Source organism: Cynoglossus semilaevis, chromosome 12 (assembly GCF_000523025.1).
Source record: "Cynoglossus semilaevis isolate Cse_v1.0 chromosome 12, Cse_v1.0, whole genome shotgun sequence".
NCBI lineage: Eukaryota > Metazoa > Chordata > Actinopteri > Pleuronectiformes > Cynoglossidae > Cynoglossus > Cynoglossus semilaevis.
The window spans coordinates 3,099,189-3,122,288 of NC_024318.1; the positions used below are offsets into that span (position 1 = coordinate 3,099,189).

General features: G+C 41.4%; 1 protein-coding gene across 17 annotated transcripts in view; it reads right to left on the reverse strand.

The window, feature by feature from the left end:
* The window catches only part of rims1a (regulating synaptic membrane exocytosis 1a), a 57,236-nt gene that overhangs the window by 32,056 nt on the left and 2,080 nt on the right, over nucleotides 1-23,100 (reverse strand). For 14 of the 17 annotated variants that reach the window (XM_025061108.1, XM_025061100.1, XM_017037191.2 and 11 more), the window contains exons 2-4: nucleotides 19,864-19,938; nucleotides 8,120-8,330; nucleotides 6,381-6,392 (exon numbers count right to left, since the gene is read on the reverse strand). In XM_025061108.1, coding sequence (XP_024916876.1) covers nucleotides 6,381-6,392; nucleotides 8,120-8,330; nucleotides 19,864-19,938 — 298 coding nt within the window. The remainder of the gene's footprint in view (nucleotides 1-6,380; nucleotides 6,393-8,119; nucleotides 8,331-19,863; nucleotides 19,939-23,100) is intronic. The other 3 variants (XM_025061097.1, XM_025061104.1, XM_025061098.1) reach the window with 3 other exon arrangements.

Sequence of the window (23,100 nt, forward strand, 5' to 3'; positions counted from 1 at the left end):
CCTATGGTGTTGTTTTTGTAGTTCAGAGGCGTCACCTGTAACGAGGCTTCAGTTGGACTGAACCGAGCGTCGACTTTTATTTAAAGAAAAAAAGACCTGCAACTAATTATTAAAACCTCAGATTTCTCAAGAAATATTTTTTTGAACAAACATAAAAAACCTGCTTTGGGAAAAAAAAATGTATTTTTTTTTCAAGCAAGATAATAATAGATTTGATTTGGGAAAGAAATGTGAGAGATCTGAATTTTTTCCTTGAAATCACAAGTCCAAAAGCAGCCCCCCCCCCCCCCCCCCCCCCCCCCACCCCCCCCCTTTATTAAAACAAAGAAAGCTTTAAAAACACAGACTGCTGCTTTAAGGAAACACTCTAACGTAACATAAAAGACATTAAAGCCAATCATGTAACGAACACGTAACATTCTATTTGCCCAAACAACCCACTGATTTATTTTTTTTTTTTTACTTCTCTTTTCAAACAGATTCATCCTTTTTCTCTACATCCGTAGCACGTTTAGCTCGAGAATTGTGGAGGAAGTGGAAAGAGAGGCGGGGGCAGGAAGGAGCACGAGCCAATGACAGCATGAAGTATGGCACCGGCAGCGTGCGGGGCGAGCGCCGTAACCAAGGGCGTCCATAAATCCTGCGCTAAGGATGAAAGACTGCCACAAAGGAGATTTGTGTCCACAGAGGCTAATGAGGTACTACATCAGCAGAGCACAGTGGCCGCAGCCAAACACACACACACGCAGGAGAGCCGTACACACACACACACACATGCACAGAGGGTTCATGTACAGTAACACATGCAGCACAGCTTGTACAAGTGCTGCACATGACGGCTTACACACATTTACCTCTTTATTATGGCTGTTTACACAGGGGCCGTATCTGCTGTTAAATACCCGATCAATATTGTAAATAATTCACTGTGGCCCTAATACAGTCGGCCCAGGTGAGAGTCTGGAGTTTGGAGCCCAGATGTTTCCTCAACACCTAACGCACTCTTACCTTTACCTTTAACTCTTTGAACTTGGGGTTGGGAGCGGACTATCTGACTTTTGTGGGGGAGAAGGTGAAATTCTGACTCGGAGCTCGGAAATTCCGACATTCAACTTGAACCAACTAACCATTAGCTTTAGCACACAAACACGTCACAACTGGAACGTAACTCCTCTGTTTTAGTTGCAGCACTAATGTAGGCATTGTGAGTGTGTGTGTGTGTGATATTTGCAGTTGACACTTCTACCTCTCACCACTAGGCTGTCTTAAATAATCACCAATTTGGTTGGTGATTGGTCGTCACACACCGGTGGTTTTAGTGTGAAGAACAACGTGTTGGCATCAACTTTAAGTCGTGGTCTTTGGTCTAGATAGCAGCTTGGGACACACCTTTTTTTTCCTAGGACAGTAAATGCGTCGCTGCCACTAGTCCTATCCGTGAGGAAAATGTAGTAACCACATTTCACCACTGAATGTCTCTAGGCAGCAAACACTGTCTGTGGGTCACAGCCGTTTGTTTTTCCTTTTTTGGGTTTTTTTGTATTATGTTTTGATAAAATCTTTTTATTTTTTTCCCCCTTTTTTCTTCGTTTTCCGTCCCAGCTCTGAATCTGAATGTGTTGTCCAGAAAATCAACGGTGGGAAAACAAATCACTGCCCAAAATAAAAATGTTTGAATTACTGGCATTGAGGCTTCATCCATTAGCGTCTTCTGCCCACTGTTTACCAGACACATAAGGCAGCTTTTTATAAACACACACTGTAAGAGAACAAAGAACGACTCTGGTCTCCGTCTGCACTGAGAGAGAGAGAGAGAGAGAGCAGGATGATTTGCGACTATTTTTACTCTGCTCGGTGCGAAGCAAAACAAAAATACTTTGCACAATGAATTTATTTCTGGAGACAGGTGGGGAGGTCAGAGGTGAGCAGATTCAGACAGGAAACAAAACAGAACCACCACCATGTCACGACTGCGCTGACAAATCTGTTTCGGTGAACTTCGTCTTAATAAGAGAGGAAGGATTTTTCTGCTACAACAATATCTGGAACAATATTTTGGGAGTAAATTTTGTCCTAATTTCTGTTCTTTTTAAATTAATCGTGATTTCTGTGCTCCCTGTTTGAGAAACAAGTGTCTATTTCAAAAAGCAAAGCACAGAAAGTGGAGCAGACGCAACTTTGAACCACCAGGGGGGGTGACAGGTGTTCCGTAATAAAGTATAATCCTTAGGAAAATTAAACAAAAAAGGCGGGGTTTTTTTATTATTATTTAATTTTTATTTAACTGGTATATTTAGGAATTGTGAAATATTGAATGTTTGAAGTGCAGTTTGGATCAGTACAGATTTTTAATGTTTGAGCCATGAATCAAAACTTTAAAAAAATTGAGTAAATACGTGTTAATGTGACTTTTTTAACACAGTCGCTGTGACGGCGAGTTCCGCACATCATTAAAACTGATTCAACCATTTCAAACACTCTTTTTTTGAGTTGTCTGTGGCCTGGTACCTCTCCCACCCCCAAACCCCTACCATATTACCTGTATAAATCTGTTCTCAAAGACCATCATTCATTAAAAAAAAACGCGCTCCGTATGATCGTTGAGCTTGACACGCCCTGACCCCAGGGGGCGGTGTTTATCTTTTCTTTTCTGCTCAGAGACACTTCCGTGTCATATGTCATGTCTGTCTAAATGTGTGTCAAATACAGTCGCAGGCGTCGACTAGATTTACGCGTTAATCCCTGGACAAGTGAACGTAGGTGAGGGAGTGAGGACACAGTTGGGCAGAGCCCCCCCACCCCCACACCCCCCCGGGAGGAGTGGGGGTCCGAAAACCAGGACAAAAATAGGTGTAAATAATAATCTTACTTACTATGTGGCTGCTACTTGTGCAGATGTATGTGTATTGATCTAAGGCTGGAAGGAATTATGGTCTGGTGCTGTTTTGTGTCAGCGAGCGGCAGTGTAGAAAAAGCGGAGCGATGTGTCATCTGCTGTTAACGCCACAGCGCCTCATGATTACTATTGATCGAGCGGTCTCGTCGCTCTCCACGTCCGTCTCTCATTGACTAGTCTTAAGGGGGCCATCGCTCTCCTGGTCAATGCTGAACACACCCCGTATGAAAACTCACAAATACACACACACAAGTGCAGGTTAAGGCGGCCCAATCCTTTTAGGTCAATATCCCGACTTTTTTTTTTTTTTAAATATTCTACCTTTAACTAAACACCACACCATGGGTTAGTTGATGACTAAACGAATGTAAACTAATGACAACTTAAGAACCTGAACCGTTCATTTTCATTAGAACCAACTTTTTGGCAAATTTTGGATTTTAGGCGTGTGTATTGGGAAGAATCTGGCGAAACGATACGTATCACGATACAGGGGCAACGATAAATGCAGCTGCAGCTAAGGGTAGTGTGAATCTCAGAGCTAACTGACCAACAGCTAACCGACCAACAGCTAACTGGCCAACCGCTAACAGGTCAATGGAGTCATGGTTTCACAGTCACAGGATGACGGCTGGAGTAATTCCCAGAAGTCATAGGGTGACGGCTGGGTACACAATGGACCATTTGCCAGTCAATCACAGCTGCACTCACATTCCTTTGTACAATCATTTTAGAGTGAACTGTGGACCTGACCCTGAACTGTATGGAGTGGAACCAGAAAAAAAATTGAACCATATTGATCCCATATTTGGGAAATTCTTGTGTTAACAGCAGATACGCTGCTTCCGAGGCAGGCGTGCTAACTGTAAAGAAAGTCAGACTGTGTTTCGGTAAAGTTTTGCGTTCTGAGACAAGGACAGTGAAGATTGACTGACAAACACAGATGGGCTTTAGAAAGAAAGAAAAAAACATCACGTTGACGTGGACGGCGAATGTAGTGGAAACAACGCTGATAGGTGTAGAAACAGAGAGGAAGACGCGTGGATGTCGTCTGAGTGAGGGTTTCACCCTCTTTGTCGTGACAGTTTTCATAAAGCGTCTCTCGGGGGACACTACAGAAGGAGTGTCCCCCGAGAGATGGAGTCAAGACTTTGACAATATGTCTAGTGAGAAAAACACACTCGTCTCCTCGGCAGTCACTGCAGATAATGAGCCCTGAATATCATTAACGCACGACACACACTGCAGCTGTCCTGTCTGCTAAAACCTCAACTTTCAGAAGAGCGTAAGAAGCACTGAAGCAGATATGGTCACAGTGTACACAGACACACACACACACACACACACACACGACACGAACATGTTGGTGGTAACTTGTGTTTTTTAACTTAAATTGTGCCCACAGATATACACAATAGTAGTCGGTGGTTCTATACTGTAGTGGTTAGCACGCCTGCCTTGCGAGCAGGGTTTAGTTCCCAGAGGAACCAGATATTTGGCGCCACCAAGAGGCAGCAGATCTGCTGTTAACAGAACAATTTCCAAAAGTGTGGGATCAATTTATTAGCGTATTTATTGAACATCATAATCAGGCGTCACCAACTAGATTTGTCGGAGGGCCAGGATTTTTCTGGACACACCTTAGCTCAAAAGAAATGAAATAAAAATCAAATTTTTGTCTATTTTGGAATCCTGTCGTGGGCCGGATTGGATGTATTGCGCTGCCAGTTGATGATCACTGTCCTAGCGTGTGTTAACCTGCAGGGCGGCGCTCTGTTTATCAATAATTCAGCTCTGTGAAGTTCTCACAGCCAATAAGTTTAACACCACGTACAGTTGAAGTGCTTGATTTGTCTGCCATCTTTACTGAAGTCAGCTTCATTTTGGTAATGGCACTGTTGGCGTTGCCCAGCATTTTCTCCATCAACGGTGGAAAACAAAATGGATGCACTGCGGCAGGATCACATTTGTAATGTCATGTTTATGTAATCAAAGTTCAAAATTACTGTGACAAATGTTGGATTCAAGGTTTGGACAAATGTGAAGGATACAAGACTTAGAAAGGGACGTTTTATGTGACATGTTTGGGTCATATAGTAATATCCTGTTCCATGAGGAAGGACCCTCAAAGGGGCAGAATGTCCAGCTAAAAAGCACTTCATCAATACTACAAAAAAGTGATCAGTGAATGTGCAGAATGCCATCGTGGGCCGAGAAATTAATTTCATTCCGATGCCAACATTTTCACTTTAACTGCGGGGAAAGAAAAAATAAGCGAAATAACTTTTCACTTTTCGACCACGGTGCCAGGCAAGATTAATCAAATCTTCAGTAATTAAATGAATCCATGTCAAACAGTTTTTCCAAAGCTGGAGAGCGACCAGTTTCACAGTCACTGGAACACAGGAGCAGCGTCCTGCCAGAACTTTCTTCTTCAGAGTCAGTGATGGTGGGACTGAGGTCTAGCACAGGAGTGAGAACCGTTATGTGCAACACACTAAAGCACTCTGGGACAGCCGTGGTGTGCGAGCGCGGCCAACTGTCATCAAAGTGCCAGTTTGGAACGATGCCCTGAGGGAACACAGCCAGGGCCACGTACGGCTGTAAACTGGACACAACTGCACAGACGGGGGGGGGTGCGTGAAAGGCCTTCCCTGCAGCCGCGTCATATCATCAGCTTAACCTTCGGTTAGGGTTGATCCCAACACTGAAAAACTATCTAGCGCTGTGATCATCAACTCGTGGCCAACGACCAAATTTGGCCCACCAAACCATCCAATCCGGCCTGCATCTGGATTCCAAAATAAACTTCAAATTCTGAAATATTTTTTAAAAAAATTGAAAAATTCTGACGCTTCAATAAATATACAGAATTTTCCGGACTTTAAGTCGAAATATTTATTTATATATTTTTTTGCGACTTAAAAATATATAATTTCACGAATCGACTTATAGTCAAGAACATGGTAGTTGGTGCCCCCTGGAGTAGAGTCTCAACAGTGTGTTCTTTAAAAGACACACATGTCAAACAGAGTTGGCCTGTCCTGCTGTGTGACGTCCTGGTGCTACGGAGACATTGTGTGATGTGAAATGTTTAGGTAACCGTTGTCCTATTTATTTAGAACGTTATCATTTATGACACTTCCCAAACACCACAATTAGCAAAATGACGCGACATGTGCTGTACTTTACCTTGGGCTTTAAATGTCTGCGTCACAGAGGATTTCACAGGTAATTCGAAATATTTCAAGGGCACTTTGCTCCGAGCTTGATGCTAATTTCTTAAACGGCAGTGCATGAAAACAGACGCCTGGAGACAGAATGACGGATACATGCATGATACAGGACCATTCACACATACACAGTCTGTCTGAGGCGGCGATGATGGATAGTCCCACAGGCTGCAGGCGGAATAATGTAGCTCTGAAGGAAAGAAGGGAAAAAAGAAAGAAAGAAAGGAAAGAAAAAAAAGCAAAGCACTCACCACTTTGTCCTGCTGCAGCCCAGTCAGCCAACCATGAAAAATGAAAAGAAAGACAGAGACAGTTTGAGTAATGATGATATCTGAAAGCATGGCAATGATCCTACAGCCTTACACAGCACTCTGACACACACCGCCTCTCTGTGTACATGTATATTTCTGCTGTACAGCCATGTATCTGTTCCATACAGAGTTATTTAAAAACTAAAAGTACCTGAGGTTCAGTCATTTTTAATTTTAGACCAAATGTCGGGAGATTTTGAGGCCTGACTTTTTGAAGTTTTTGGATCAGACTCTGAGATATTCCGCTGGCTTTGTGTCAGGTTCAAAAACTCCGTGATTGCTTTTTGTGGTTTTTGGTGGCGGTAATGGAAAATTTCCTGAACAGTGACACAGATGTCCATGTTTGCCTCCTGGTACAGTCAGGACCAATCGGAACTTAATCTTTCTCCAAACCCACAAGCTGTTATTTGTACACTGCGAACAAAAGAAACAACCGACACGTCGTCTCCAGTTTCATACTCACTTTAGGGAGTGAATTAAATTTTGGTTCAGAAAGTTACGATTTAGTCATTTTGTCAATAAGAGCTAAATTATTTTCGTAATTAGTGCTTTGTTGTCTGTCGTTTTTCTTTTTACTTAACACAGAGTAGTGATAAAACTACTACTTATCTACTTTATTATCAGGTTGTCAAAATATTCAAATCTATATTTATATAGATAAATCAATATTCCTAAAGAAATAAAACTGTATGTAACTGGAGTCAAAAGACAAATATCAGCAGTTAGATGTTTGGGACAAATCCAAATGATGGAATTATGAATCTGGGAAAAGTTGAATCTGTTGTTATTTAAAAGTCTGTGAAATTGTGCAAATGTATTGTGTATTAGTGTATAAGTGCCAGCGCCACCTTTAGGAGACCTTTTTCTGTTGAATACAGGTGCCACACACCAACATGCCACCCAGGACCCCCAACTAAACTGCCAGAGTCATCGAGACTAATTAGTGTGTGTGTGTGCGTGTGTGTGTGTACACAGAGACCCTGACTCACTTGAGGTCATTAAATGATACAACCCATGTAGGTGAGGGGAAAAGGTGAAAGAAAGGACGTCACTTATTACAGCGGAAGACTTCATGCTGACAGTTACACACACACACACACACACACACAGAGACCCTGCTGTGTTTGTATAGGGCACCTCCGGACCCCGGGGAGACCGAGACAGAGTCAGAGATCGCCCCCTTCTGTTGGCAGCTCAGTCTAATGCCCAATTAACCTTTACCAGCTCCTGCTTGGGTCACAGTGACACCGAGCCACAGACGGTACACAGCACACGTTCACAGCACACTATAGAATCACATAAACAATCACACACGTGCATGTGTAAAATATATATATATATATATATATATATATATATAACTTACAGTTCACCTGGGCACCAACACCTGGGTTCTGATCAAAGCCTATATATAGAGAGGAACTTTTTTTTCCTACACCTGCATGCAACATTTGTATGATGGTGAACAAAATTGTAAAAAAAGAAAAGAAAAAGTAGTATCAAAGAATCAAAAAATAGCAACAAATACCTTAAAGTCAGCCAAAGAATAACTAAAATTAAGCACTAGATGACTGAACATCAGGATACAGGACAGCAGGAAATTGGCAAAGGTCACTACGTTTGATGAAAACGTTCATGTCCAGGGAAAAGAAGAAGAAGTTCCTAGTGGGACGTCTTACCGTGTTGGACCTCAGGGACACTCTGGCCCCACATCGGGCGCAGAACTTGGTCTGGCAGTACGAGCACAGGTTCCCACAGCCGTCTGCAAACTTGGTCTTGTGGCAGATGCCGCAGGTCGGAGCGTCGTCCCGGTGAACGGCCGAACCTGTCGCCGACGAGGCCTGTCTGATCACCGTCTCCCTGTAGCTGGACAGCTGCTGCTGGATGCCTCTGCAACACAACAGCATAGAAGCGTGAAGACTCCCATTCCTACACAAGGAGGCGCTACAGAAAAAAAGTTTGGAAACCACCGCAGCAGTAGTTGGATGAGGGCTAGTCAGAGTCGCACTACAACAATTCAACATCAAACTACTTTGTAGTGTTGTACTATATTTTGACCTATATATATTTTGGGATCAGATGAACGTTACTCTGACTGTAACTGACTGTCACATTTCTAACCAACTGCAAAGAATTACTGTGAAAATCTCCGCCGATACTCCTTATTCTATCTTTTTTTTCTTTTTTAGTGAGCCTTATGTGAAAATCTCCGCCGATACTCCAAATTCTACAATCTTTTTTTTTCTTTTTTAGTGAGCCTTTTTTTTTTTTCTTGTTTTGGGGTTTAGGTACGGACCATGACGCCAATAATCGTAATTAAATATTTTAATGAATTGACAGCCCTAATGCACATACATACACAATATGAGCAGGAACTGTAACCTAAATTAAAAATCATGACTTGTACCTATTTCTCTGACTTCCAGTCTAACTGTAACTGAGAACTGAGACACAAAGGTTGTCGAAACAAATTGCTCCAACAACTCTAGCTTTGGTTGAAACTAAAGATCGGAGTCGTCCCTCCCTGAAGATCTCAACGACTGCTTTGAAGAAACACTGTAGCCACAAGAACAGAACCACGTCACAGAGGTCAAAGTCTTGGGGTTAACCACTCACAATCCAGATAAGAGTTGACACGTTCTAAACTCCACTCAACAAACTCCGGCTGGTGGCAGGAAAACAGTGACGTAAATGATGAACAATCCCTCAAACAGGACCAAGACCAATCCACTGAGCACCCTGTCCTCCACCGTGGCTGCAGACACTACTGTACTCACAGAGTGGCATTTAAGGCTGAATCCTCCTCCCCCATCAGCACAGCTCAGCCCCTGAAAACTACAACTCCCAACGGTGATATGGAAAAGGCCAGAGAAAAAAAAGAAAAAAGTCCCAGATTCCGACTTTCGCTCTGAGATTCCAGCCTCACTCCCCTCGATGCAGCAAACAAAACCAACAAACACATTCCTTCAAAATACATCTGGGTGAAAAACAAACCCTTCCCAGGGTTGGGGGGGTTAGGGGGGGGTCGCTCAGTAGGTAAAACACGACCCACCATTGGAATTGTTAATAAGTGCCAAACACAGACACACACACACATACAAACTGCACAGGCATTAGGAGCGGCAGCAAAAGGTCACGGAGAGGTCACCTGCTGCTGCTGAACAGCAGGATTTACGTCTTTATCCGTGGCTCTGGCTGCGTTTCCTCCCAACTCCTGGCTCTGTGAAGGAACCAACAGCTACGACTAACACACATGTATACAGGGCCGTTGTAATGGTTTGAATTTTTAACACATTTAATGTAAATTGATGTTAATTTCTAATACAATCGTTACTGTTTTATTGGTTATTTTAAAAGAATCTCTGGATCAGGATCAGCTTACAGACAAAAATGAATATTGTGGTTTAATTTGTGCTATAAAGAAAGATTGTTAAAGCTAGAATTCCCTTAGGAGAGAAGAGAGGAGAACATCTCAACGTTCTCTCTGCTCATCAACTTCATCTCCTGTGTCTTCCAGGATTAAAATATTAATCAAAAGATGGTGTCGGAAAACGCTCGGTGGCGTGAGATGAAAACATGTGACAGGTGGACGGACAGACGGACGGACGGTGGAGACGCACGGACGTAGAACGTGATCAAAGGGAACAGCTCGCAGTGTGATGGGAACGCTGGGAACATGATCATTAGGTAAAGTGACGGAAGCATTTACATGTACATATTCAAACTGTTGTAAAGCACAGGGTTGAAGCAAAGTGGGAGAAGAGTGTGGCTAAGAAACAGCATTTAAGGTTGTAATAGTATTAAACCAGATGAGTTTTTTTCAAAATTTTTGATTTTCCAAAGAACATTTCAGTTTGAGAATCATATAGTCTACCCCGCCACTCCAACAAAAACTATTCTTTCATTTTATCTCAAGTAGTTTATTTAGGAAAAAAGCATTTGCAAAACATGCGTTTCAATCCAAAAATAATATACAAATTCTACCTTTGAGACTAATTTTTCCTGAAACTTTTCTGCTCTTTTGTATTTTGTACTTGCCGTAGATGTTATTGGTTCAATTATAATTATTTGTATCTGTATTTATTTAGAAAGATTGACCGAAAACATAACGTCTGGTGCGTCTTCCCATCTGTATTTATTTAGAAAGACTGACTGAAAACATAACGTCTGGTGCGTCGTTGCTATTATTCATCATCAAAATCTAGAAACACACGGGTCAGAAATATTGTTGCTTAAACAACAGACAGCAGTCACTTTGAGAAGATAATTCACTTCTGAAGGAACAGCCAGGAGATGAATGAGTTATTTTGTCATTCATCATGGAAATATGATTATTATAGGAATTCCCCGTACAACAGAGGAATACGATACATCCGCTAGTAGGAAAGACTGTTTTTGTTCCCTCCTCGTGAAAGCAGTGAATGGGTGGAAAGTGAAGGAGGTGGAGGTGGAGGAAAAGAAGCAGGAGGAGGGCGAGGCAGAAGCTCCGACTTTATAGGAGCCGATGCTACGATGTGCAATAAACTCAGAGCTGGACGCAGCCATGGACGTTTACCTGGCAAGGACAGACAGCGAGAAAACACAACACACACATATTTATCTCGCAGGGCTTTCCCTGTCTGTCACTTTATTCCCGGAAGATTAAAGTTACACATTATTACTATACGTAGCCCACATTGTACTATAGTACCCCATAAATAATTTGGGGTGATTTCTGGGTTCTTGTCTGAACCAGAATCATCAAAGATTTATCCAAGCATGAAAAACCTTGGACCATAAAAAAGAACTGGATGAAGCTGCCTCCACTGCAGCCTGTGGTTGCAGGGTGACAACAGAAAGTATGACAGAGAGTTGACGTTGGGTCTTCTGTGGAGCTTGAACTGAGTTAGTTTAATTGTTTGTATTTAGTTTTTTTTTCTATGTTGGACGATCAAGAGATACAAGATACAAGAACGGTTCCTTTACTAACCTTTACTAACAAGTCACATCAGTTATCACTGTATTTTGGGAATCTCTGTCTTGTCCAGGGACATACTGGCATGTAGTGTTTGAGATCAAACCCTAGTCGTCTGGCTTCCAGTGATCCTGATCCCCAACCACCAGCCTTTACCTTCCCTCGTCATCATCTCTAACTGGTCTAACTGGTTCACCTCAGGTTAAACTTGTCTTTCTTACTTGACCTGTCTTTCAAAGATTAAAGTTTGAGATAACCCATTCCAAAGGAGGTTAAAGATCATCTGCCTGACTTTACAGTAGATGCGTCTGAGAAAAAAGCTGAGTCTTCAGTTCTTGGGCTCCATCAACGAATGCTGTCCCGTCCAGAGCTTTGATAAAGCCGGGGTGGCATCCAGTCGGCTGCTGGGAGCCAACAACTTCAGCTCTTCCTGTAGTGACTCAGGCATCTCAGGCCAAACGTGAGTCACTTCCTTTAGTTCCTGGATCGATCTTCAAACGGCAGGCAGACATGAATCAAATAACAATGAGTCAACGTCAGGGAAAAATCACCTCACGCCCATTTACAAATTAGGTGTCGTGACTTATCCCCTCGTTTTCCTCGGCTTCCTCCGCGACACGTACGGTACTTCTTCAGGTTACTTCGTCCTCCTGTTAGTGCAGTTAAAGCCTCCAAAAGTCTGGATCACTTTGTTAATACCTATTGTCTCTCCCTCTCTCTCTCTCTCTCTCTCTCTCTCTCTTACTGTACAGACGTCTTCTCCAAGATTGATTGGAACTCATTTGGTTTCCTATAATAGACCAGTATTAAAAAGTTTCCTCCTCCCTGTGCTATTTGTAAAATTGAATGGAAGGTAAAATGCATGCCAGAATTAGAAATGGGTTTCCGGACTGCAGCGACTGTGTCTGTGTCTGTGTGTGGGTGTGTGTGTACCCGGGTTTGTGTGTTCTAGCATTGCTCACGATGTTGGAACCTTAATCTGTCTCCACAGTCACAGTTGAGGTTGCAAAACAGGTCAGAAAGTACATTTTTTAAGCTGCTGCTGTCAGTAAAAACCCTGGAGTTCAAGTGTGTGATGAGGCCGCTGCAGGAAGGAGTACCAGGAACCGCTGCACTAGTACTGCATGTGTGTTTTCCACCACAGCAATCACTACTTGGGTGACAACAACTATCAGGGCTTTGGAACAAAACCAGAGTGGATTTTCTATTCGATCTTCTTCAACAAGAAGGAACTTTGTACATTTGAACCACAGGGTCCACAATAATTACAATTTTTTACAATTAATTGCGGCATTAAGCGCTAATTAAATCGGCCTTGTGGGATCATTTTGAAACCGACCAGTGTGTCGTCATGGATGACGGCTTTTTGGTCAGACTTGTCGGAGCGACACCCAAGAGTCTCCTTGAGCTCCTGAGTTCCTAGGAAGTTCCAAATCAGTTCTTCTGTGTAAAAGTAATCGTTGACACAGGTCTAGTTTATCACAGGGATTTAGTGGTAATTAATAAACATATATTGTTGTAGAGAAACAAAGGCTGATCTGTAAACGATACACAGCGACCGTCCTGCTGCGCTCATACCTCAGCACCACTAGTGCATGTATGCAGTGTGTGCTGAGCACTGGCCGATCACCATATGGCAGCAGGGACACAGACTCCTCTCACTCTTCCCTTCACCGTCTCACTGAGCCAAAACTCCAAAGTTCCTCCTCCGTCCCTGTCCTCCCTCCGTTGCACTTCCGTCGTAGCAGTCGTCACGCTGAGCTACTCGTCTGTGCTCTCACGTTTTCTCACTCCATCCGTCCTTTTCGTAAGAGCAACATTTTCCGTCGTCGCCTAATATCTTGGTTTTACGTCAGTTCCGGTTTCTGTGCTCGCATCAATTTGCACAAAACTATGCTTTAATCCAAGATTTTATTTTGAAAATTTCTGCCGATTAAGACCAGTATCACAGTCTACTCTTTTATTACTGTTAGTTAAGACCAGTATCACATCACAGTCTACTCTTTTATTACTGTTAACAAAAATGCCTTGTGCACTGATGTCAGTCAATGCAGCTTCTTCGTGGCTGGTAAGCAAACTTAGGTACACTACTGCCACCTCCTGGCCTGGAGTCTGTTCAAGTGAGTGTTACTAGCATAGCGTAGGTTGACGGGGACATCAAATAAACATGTTACTAATCATATTTCACACTTATTTTTACTAATTGATCTACTCACTGCCTGTAAATCGTCACATGTTGAATCTGAAGATGAGACTTAAACTCTGGCTCTGACTGATGTGCATACATTGAAGTGGTAGTTGTTCCTGCCTGTTCACCCCTCTGTTACAACCAGCCATCAACAGATCAATAATCCTGTTTATCAGCCTCGTTCAGCCACAGGGTGAATGAACCCAGACTGAATGTTCACTTGTCCAAATCTGATTTACGGCCTAATCCCCGCTGCTAAACACTGGACATGTTCATATTAGGTTTGGTTCACAACTTCATCGCTGCTAATTCAATTTTATCCACTTAGTTCAATATAAGTCACAATAGTTGACGTCTAAAATATTATTAGTTTCAATTTGCATTCACTGTAAGTGAATTGTCAAATTTGATTTGAAAAATTTTTTTAAAAATAACGTTGAATAATCTGAGATACACTCGTGTTTGTAGCAGACCAAAGTTTTGGTAGCTTTTGTTAGCTTAGCTTGGATGTTTTTTGATTGAAAACATCATGATGAAAGTGATGACCAGAATCAATTTCCTGTCTTTGCTGCAGTGGAGACCAATCACATTTACTGTTCAAACAAAACAGACAACGACTTTCTGGATTTTGACTGAATATATGAGTATTGTTCATAACCTGGCAGGTGCATTATAGAGTCTGAAATTTAAAAAATGAAATCCAGACGATAAAATTTGATCTGAATAATTAATTAATCAAGAACAAAAAATAAAATTAAAGAAAAAACATTTAAATGTAATGTATTAAAACCAGTTCAGTTGAACTCAGAAGACGTTGTTTGTTTCATTATTTATTAGAACTGTAATGATTTGTTCGTAACAGAAAAGCTAATGCTTCTGAGTCCAGCCACGGTTGTTAAATATACACTTAAAATGTCCGAGGGAGGGAAAAAGAGAGAGAGAGAGAGAGACATAGGGAGTGAGTGGTGGAGGTGCAGATGGAGTGAGAAGCAGAGCCAACAGCAGAACTAAGTGGGTAGTGTGCTCCCCAGACAGAGCTCCATATGGCCTGGCAACAACGTTTCACAGTCAGGACACACACAGCATGTACTGTGTACATGTATATACATATATACACACATATACATATACATATACATATACATATATATATATATATATATATATATATATAAAACTCACAACTGATAGAAGAGTGTCAGCTAAGGTGAAGGGAAAGGTTTACAGGACGGTGGTGAGACCAGTCATTATGTATGGTTTAGAGACGGTAGCAATAGGCAGAAGACAGGAGGAGGAGCTGGAGGTGGAGCTGGAGGTGGCAGAGTTAAAGATGCTAAGATTCTCTTTAAGAGTGACAAGAATGGACAGAATCAGGAATGAGGTCATTAGAGGGACAACACAGACAGGAAGGTTAGGAGAAAAAGCTAGAGAAGCCAGATTGAGATGGTTTGGACATGTGCAGAGGAGGGACAGTGGATACATTGGTAGAAGAATGTTAGAGATGGAGCGACCAGGGGATGGTAATGGAGAGATGGAAATCAATCATTTGCTGTAGCAACTTTTTTTCAAAAAAGTTTTTTTTGAAAATTTTTTTGAAAAAATTAAAAAAAAAAAATTTTTTTTTAAAAATTTTTTTTTAAAAATTTTTTTTTAAAAAAATTAAAAAAAAAATTTCAAAGAAAAAATTTTAGAAAAAACCTTGCTACAGCAAATGACTGATTTCCATCTCTCCCTGTTCTCTGCATCTCCTACTCTGACTCCAACTATCTGCATGTCCTCCCTCACTGCATTCATATATCTCCTCTTTGGTCTTCCTCTCTTTCTCCTACCTGGTAGCTCCATCTCTAACATTCACTGCACATCACTGCACATGTCCAAAAAAAAATTTTCAAAAAAAACTTTTTTGAAAAAAAGTTGCTACAGCAAATCATTGATTTCCTTCTCTCCATTCCCATCACCTGGTAGCTCCATCTCTAACATTCTTCTACCAATTTATCCACTGTCCCTCCTCTGCACATGTCCAAACAATCTCAATCCGGCTTCTCTAGCTTTTTCTCCTTACTCCTAATATTTTTCAAGAAAAAAATTTTCTTGAAAATTTTTTTTTGGACATGTGCAGAGGAGGGACAGTGGATACATTGGGAGAAGAATGTTAGAGATGGAGCGACCAGGGGATGGTAATGGAGAGATGGAAATCAGTCATTTGCTGTAGCAAGGTTTTTTCTAAAATTTTTTCTTTGAAATTTTTTTTGAAAAAATTAAAAAAAAAATTTCAAAGAAAAAATTTTAGAAAAAACCTTGCTACAGCAAATGACTGATTTCCATCTCTCCCTGTTCTCTGCATCTCCTACTCTGACTCCAACTATCTGCATGTCCTCCCTCACCGCATTCATATATCTCCTCTTTGGTCTTCCTCTCTTTCTCCTACCTGGTAGCTCCATCTCTAACATTCTTCTCCCAATTTATCCACTGTCCCTACTCTGCACATGTCCAAGCAATCTCAATCCGGCTTCTCTAGCTTTTTCTCCTAACTCCTAATATTTTTCAAGAAAAAATTTTCTTGAAAAATTTCCAAAACAATTTTTTTGAAACTTTTTTCCAAAAATTTTTTCTTGAAAATTTTTTTTTTTGAAATTTTTTTTTTAATTTTTTCAAAAAAAATTTCAAAAAATTTTTTTTCAAAAAATTTTCAAGAAAATTTTTTTCAAGAAAAACATTTTCAAGAAAATTTTTTTCTTGAAAAATATTAAGAATTAGGAGAAAAAGCTAGAGAAGCCGGATTGAGATTGTTTGGACATGTGCAGTGATGTGCAGTGAATGTTAGAGATGGAGCTACCAGGTGATGGTAATGGAGAGATGGAAATCAATGATTTGCTGTAGCAACCCCTGAAAAAAAAGGGACAAAGCCGAAAGAAAAAGAAGAAGACATATAACTCACAACAAACACAGACTACCACCAGGATTGATACAGTGCACTTTTAGCCGCTGCCTTTGCTTACACACAAACACACACACACACACACAAACACAGCAAATATCTTCAGATTAAGCGATGGGAATCGTTAGTGGTGTTCAAAATTATAGTTTAAAAAAACTTCAAAAATGGTGAAAGTCCTAAGCATTTTTTTCTCTTTTGTTTTCCTAAAACTACAATTTTTGGACAAGTTAAATTAACCAAAACTCATGTAGTGAAAAAAGTGACATTTACTTTATAATATATTATTATATAAAAATATATATATTAAAGCTAGCCAAATTTACTAAGTTTGTAAAAGTAACTTTTCAAAATAAAAGCTTGTATGAAAATTTTTTTTTCCAGATTTTTTATTGTCCTGCCATTCAGTGCTCAGCTACAACTGAGTGAGGACGGAGTCCTGACTCACAGATAGGTGTAACTGGAAACTGGTTGGTGTGTGAGTGAGTGTGTGTGTGTGTACGTCCCTCCTACGGTCCCCTGCTGGAGCAAAGGCTCATGGGAGGACCAGGATGATAGCCAAACCCTAAAGGAAGTGAGGAAATGACTCCTGGCCAATCTCAAGGCTCAGTGAGGTTATTATGGGGCGGCTGGGCCATCGCCATGGTTCCCTGCTGTCAGGGGACACCTGCTCCATCGCTCTCAGTGCTGTGAAGTGTAAACATCTCACACTGCAGTGAAACCATGGTGCTTTTGCAGAGGAATGAGGTTCAGTGTGGAGATATGAGCAACTTGAAGTGGGAGAGATTGAAAAAGGAGTGACAAGAGCACCAGAGTCATCCGACATAAAGAGTGTGTTTACAGGAAATTTCAGGTTTTCTGTAAAGTCGAGTTTTAACCGCATTACGACTTTCAGCTTTCAGATTTTCATTTTAAATCATGCAAAAAGATTAATCCACAGCAATGTATTTACTACAGTATAGTGTGGTGAACAGCAGAGTGGTAGGAAGTAATAAACTGAAAAAGGAAGTGCTCGTCTATTAGACAATATATGGCTTGACTCATATATATATATTTATATATATATATATTTATATATATAGTCTGATTGCCTAATATATTTACGACACAATATCCTACTGCGTTTTCACACTCACAGTGACTCGAAGTGAGACATTAATCTGAGCCTTTTTTTTTTCGTAAAATACGGTGATTTCTGTAACTGTAATACGTTGTAGTAAGTGATTAAATGTCAGTCATTTAATATATGATGGTAAATAATATGTCTCTGTACCAAAACAAACGTTTTGGTACAGACATAAATCCAGACATATAGACAAATAGACATATAGACATAGACAAATGAAGACAAAGAGTCAGAGTGTATTTTCAAGGATTGTAAGCGCCTCAAAAACCCTGAATTCTACAGTAACCATTGAGGGACAAACCAGATAAAAGCAAACCCTGTTCTGTCGTTAGGTGAAGTCTTCGAAGCATATTTTTGTTTTTAATAAGTGACCTCTGCAGGTCCAAGACTTGGACTAATGTCAGTGTGAAAATGACTGCATGAAGAAAAGAAAAAGCACTAATTGTGTAACAATGTAAGGGGCGGGGGCATGTTTTGTAATTCCCACTACCCGTCAGCTGTCCTCCAGCTGATTTACTCTGTAATCCCACTTCATTCTGAGGACTGTACTCATGCACACACTTACAGTTCACACAGTTAGCGCACAAACAAGCGTTATCCTTTGATCAGTGTGCAGCCGAGGAAAAAAAAAAAAAAAGGAAAGACGTGGCGGGCTACAGAAGTCAGAGTGAGTGGAAATGAGCGGAGGTTAGCAGCGTTTCAACGTGCAAATGAGCCTCCGGGACGGAGACGCTCATATAGGACATCAAAGAGTAGAAACAACAGTCCGCTTGGAGTAATGATTGCAATTCAACAAGCGCTGATCAAATAACCAGACTTCACAAACACACACACACACACACACACAGTGAGGCATTAACAGGAATCTCTCCTGACCAGAACATCCAGCCTCCAATCTTCACTAATTACAGATGAGATTGGAAACATCCTCCCAGCTGAAGCTAACCTTTAACCCCCTCTGCACGTTTAGCATACACTTGGCTGGCTTAGCTGTTACGTTAGCTAAGCTAGCATGTTAGCTACATAACAGGCTAACTCTATAGGGATATACTGTAGAAGTTAAATAATAATAATAACAATGTAAACACGTGGCGACAGGAAGTGTAATCTTAATAAGGAGCAAAAAAAAAAAAACCTGCATCCCCTTTTCTCTTCCCCCGTTTTCCTCCAACCCACACACACATTGGGCACATACATTTACACACACACATGCATGAACACAGACTGGTTCAAATTGAAATTATTTGAATTGTTAAATTGCGAAAATGAATATAAAAAAGTCAGTTTAATTCTGAGTAGTAGAATAGAGTTAGTGAGTTGACATGTTGTTCCCACTTTTTTTGTTCTCCTAATTTTGGATCCTTTAAAGTGCTCCCTCTCATGGAGGTGCATCTGTCTGTTTAGTTTTTTTTTTTATAAATGAACTAATTATTTGAATCAATTATTTTCTTTAGCATATTTTTATTTTCTTTCCATATTTTGATCCCTACACCTAAGCTTTTTTTGCTGGTGCCCTTGTGCCTCACGCCGGGTTTTAAACTATAACTGACAGTAAAAAAATCCACAGATGCCGACACGTGTGATGGAAATCATTCCTCTAGACAAACAGCTTGGCAGCAGAGCTTAACAAAAAAAACAACAAAAAAAACAAACACTGTGAGACAAACTGAGCATCTGATTTCAGCCGAAGACGACCAACCTACGACAACAGCTCGTCTCCGATGACTCAACAGGATCTGGACTGGATAATCGCACCGATCCTGTCCGTCTTTACATAACCAATAGTCTGCAGCTGATCGATAACCGGCAGGATCTGTGCTCCGGGGGAGAGTCTTTCCTGAGGTACTAAGACGTAGAGCGGGGGCCGGACCGGGGAGGTAAGGGAGGCTTAAAGCATATTCCACGAATCTCAAAATTAAAAATTTTAAATGAGGAGTCTGCACTGATAATCATGTGTTAATTGAGTCACCCTGGAAAGACAGGGACACCAGAATGGAAGTTCATCACTTATAACGTTGACTCATCCGAGGTGTGAAATAGATTTCACAACAAAGCATGAATGTGAGGCGAGACGCGGCTCGCCTGCTCTCGGGGAGATTGTCACAGGCCGATGGGACGACGTGACGTCAAAGTGACGCAAAAGCAGAAACAGTTAGTGCCCATCCCAAACTCATTTTTAGTCCGATCAGTGGTGGACCGGACTCTGCTGCTGCCACTCACCTGACGTCATTTTGCTGCGGAGGTTTCTTCTGCCCGACCAGGTTCACCGTTCTCGCTTGGATAGGCTTCTCTTCTCTGAAATACACAAAAGTGAGGAAGCTGCTGTCAGCACAAAAATCTTCCCCTCATGTCCGCCTCCATATTTTTCTTTTGGTTTTTCACTTCACTTATACACTCCACATTAATATGGAAGACTTAAGTAAGTTAGCCCCAGCTTCAACGACAACCTAAACCTGGGTCAAATATTTTTAAAGTCCAGTCTGGGGTCTGGTCATTTAGCATTTGTTTCTGTGGAATTTTTATTTAATTTTGGAATTTAATTTTGGCTAACTTTTAGCCTCTTCGGGGCTAACTTGTATACATTTTATCATTGAGGTTTTAGCTATGTTTTCTTCGTCCCACGCTGCCATGTTACTTTTTAGACAATGCTAAGCTAATTTTAGCGAGCCTGTCTTACTTTCATTTCAGCCTCCAGACTAGCTGTTGATTATCTCTAACTTTTAGCTAATTTCTGCTCCTTTTTTGCTGGCTATATGGTTAGTTTTATCTGAGCTTTGATCTTTGTTGTGAAGTCCTTTTGCATCAAGGGCACATTGATTAATGCGATGAATTATTTAATCTTATTAATAACTTTTAACATTTTTTGCTAAATGGGTTAGCCTTTTATCGATTCCTGGACAAATGTTTGTTGTCTTCTGGCTGTTGTAGTTCTGGCCTATTTTAAGGTTGAATTGCTAACTTTAAGCTACATCTAACTTAACCCTACATTGTGGCTATTTGGTTACATTTTACCCACAGTAAGAGCTGTGTTTGTCTTAGCCATAGTTGCTACATTTTCTTAAGAGATTTAGTAAATCGTGTCCTGCACTCCTCGGGTTAAAGAAACAAAAATTAAAAACAACAGCAGTTTACTGTAGCATTCTGTAAATTAAAAGTTTACAGTCAACTGTTTCCTTTAGCTGTCCAGCTAACTGCAGAATCCACATGGACGAATCGCAGCAGGATTTAAATCTGCAACGTCCATGCGACAGCCAAACCTCTTTGAGACACAGTGACGTCACACTCCCATCAGCTCCATCCTTTCACTGCTGACCGCTGTGTCAGAGATTAGACTTGATGCTACACACGAGCAACATAGAAGCATTTAGCTCTCAGAGAACATATAATCTGCCGCTACGTAAGGAATAATCCAGAAGCTGCTCTAAGGCAACGTACCCAGCCACTGCAGCCCTAAAAAGGAAAATAACTGAGATGTAATAAAAAATAAGTATATTGCTGGAACACAAAGACATTGTTTATATGTTCAGACATATAAATCCAAGTGTAGTTTGACAGTGTTGGTGGACTTTAGTCGTTAACATCCTGACAGTGTCTGGTAGAAAAACAAAACTTTCCAAAACTTAGTAATATTAAAGTAAAGTAAAGTAAAGTAATATTAATCAAACAGCAGTCGATTTGTCCTGAATTTATTTATGTATTTCTGGAGATTTTTTTCCGAAAGGGTTCAGGTGTAAAAGGCGCTGATATAAAAGTGTTCTCTCAGCAAATACGTTTTTTTGATTGAAGTAAAAAAAAATTAAAAAAAGAAGAAGACATTTCAGTTGCCAAAGATGAAACAGAAATATCCAGACTGACAATGAGTGAAGCCAAATCCTGCGTTTGTGACAGGACAGTGGTTCATCAGTGGGATCTGCACGTACGGGAGTTTATTATTGCAAAAACTTATGTTGGACTTTTGGCGAGACATAATCAGAGCCGGACATTATGTTGTATAAAAGTCTCTTCTTTTTTTTAAGCAGGACCAAATTAGACCATATCAGGTTGTGATCACGTCGTCTGCGTGCGTTCATGTCTATGAATTGGTTGCACAACGAGGAAAAGGGCCGTAACTTCCCTGGAGTTACTCGCTGAGTACAGATATCAAACTGCTAATGAGAGTGGAATATTCTCCTACTTCACTGCATTACAACCCACACTGCCTATACTGCAAGTACACTCACTGTGCATGTATTAGTCAACCAGTGCAGCTTCTCAGTGCAGATCCTATTATTAAGACACACACACACAGGTTTTCAATGGACTAAATCCACAGCATGATGAGAAGAACCACCAGTGAAACCAGTAAAGCTCAGGACACACACACACACACACGTCTGTACTGCACAGAGAGCGGGCCGTGACGCTACGCTGTGACATAACTGAAACCACAGCCTTTGGTACGATACTGAGAACGACGCACAGCCACTTAGACCTGCAGTTATCTACATGCACAGCGACACATGTATCGGACGTTTCCGTCTTTAGATGCAATGAATCAATATTCAGTTCCAGTGCTGGGCTATCAGTCCTCGCACGGGGCTTAAAATAGCACAGGGACGTAAAGCTGGAGGAGCGCCTCGCTTAGGTGGGTCGCACTATATATCTGCCTGCCTGCCGATGTATGCACACAGCTGAGGCTGGAAAACGTGAGAGAGGCTTTCGCGTCAACTTCAGGCTTTTTTTTCTCTGGACACACAGCGGGAGGGGGAGGAGGGTGAGGGTAAGGGGGGTATGTGGTTGATCGCTGCAATGCTGGTGGAGGTGCAAGCATGTGGAGTACAGTGGTGGTGATGGTATGGAAGCACACGGCAAGAAATAAGTCACTCCTGATTCAGAACGACATTATACAGCAGGCCCCCCCCCCCCCCCCCCCCCACACACACACACACACCTCCTCTTCCTCCTCCAGCCTCCCTCGCTCCCTCCTTCCGTGTTATAGGACTGCTGGTTCTATAACAGCCTGTGTGATGTCTGTTGCGAGAGCACTGGCCTACATACGGTGCATACAGGCTGGGGAAGGCTCAACCGCACCCCTGAGCTGCAAACAACAGCTGTTGAGATGGATGCTGCACAGATAAAAGCCAACAGGGAAGCTTTCCTTCTTTTTTTTTTTTTTTCTTTTTTTTACTTCTACTATTCTGGTGCCGGGCTTCAGCTGCTGCAGCTTTTCTGCTGCTGCATGCATCAATGAAAAAACTGTCAGGTAAAGTCTGGAATAGTTGTCACTTCAGTCAGGCTCCTGTGCGAATGCTCGTCACGACTTTGGCCAGGGAGGGTTTTTTTATATATAGCTGAGCGAGGTACGGTGATAATCAGGGGGGTTTACAGCGACACACCTATATTTTCCCTGGAGTTCTTCCTCAACGCCACCAAGCACTGAGTTAACGCTGACTGACCAATGTGAGTCATCGGCATCAA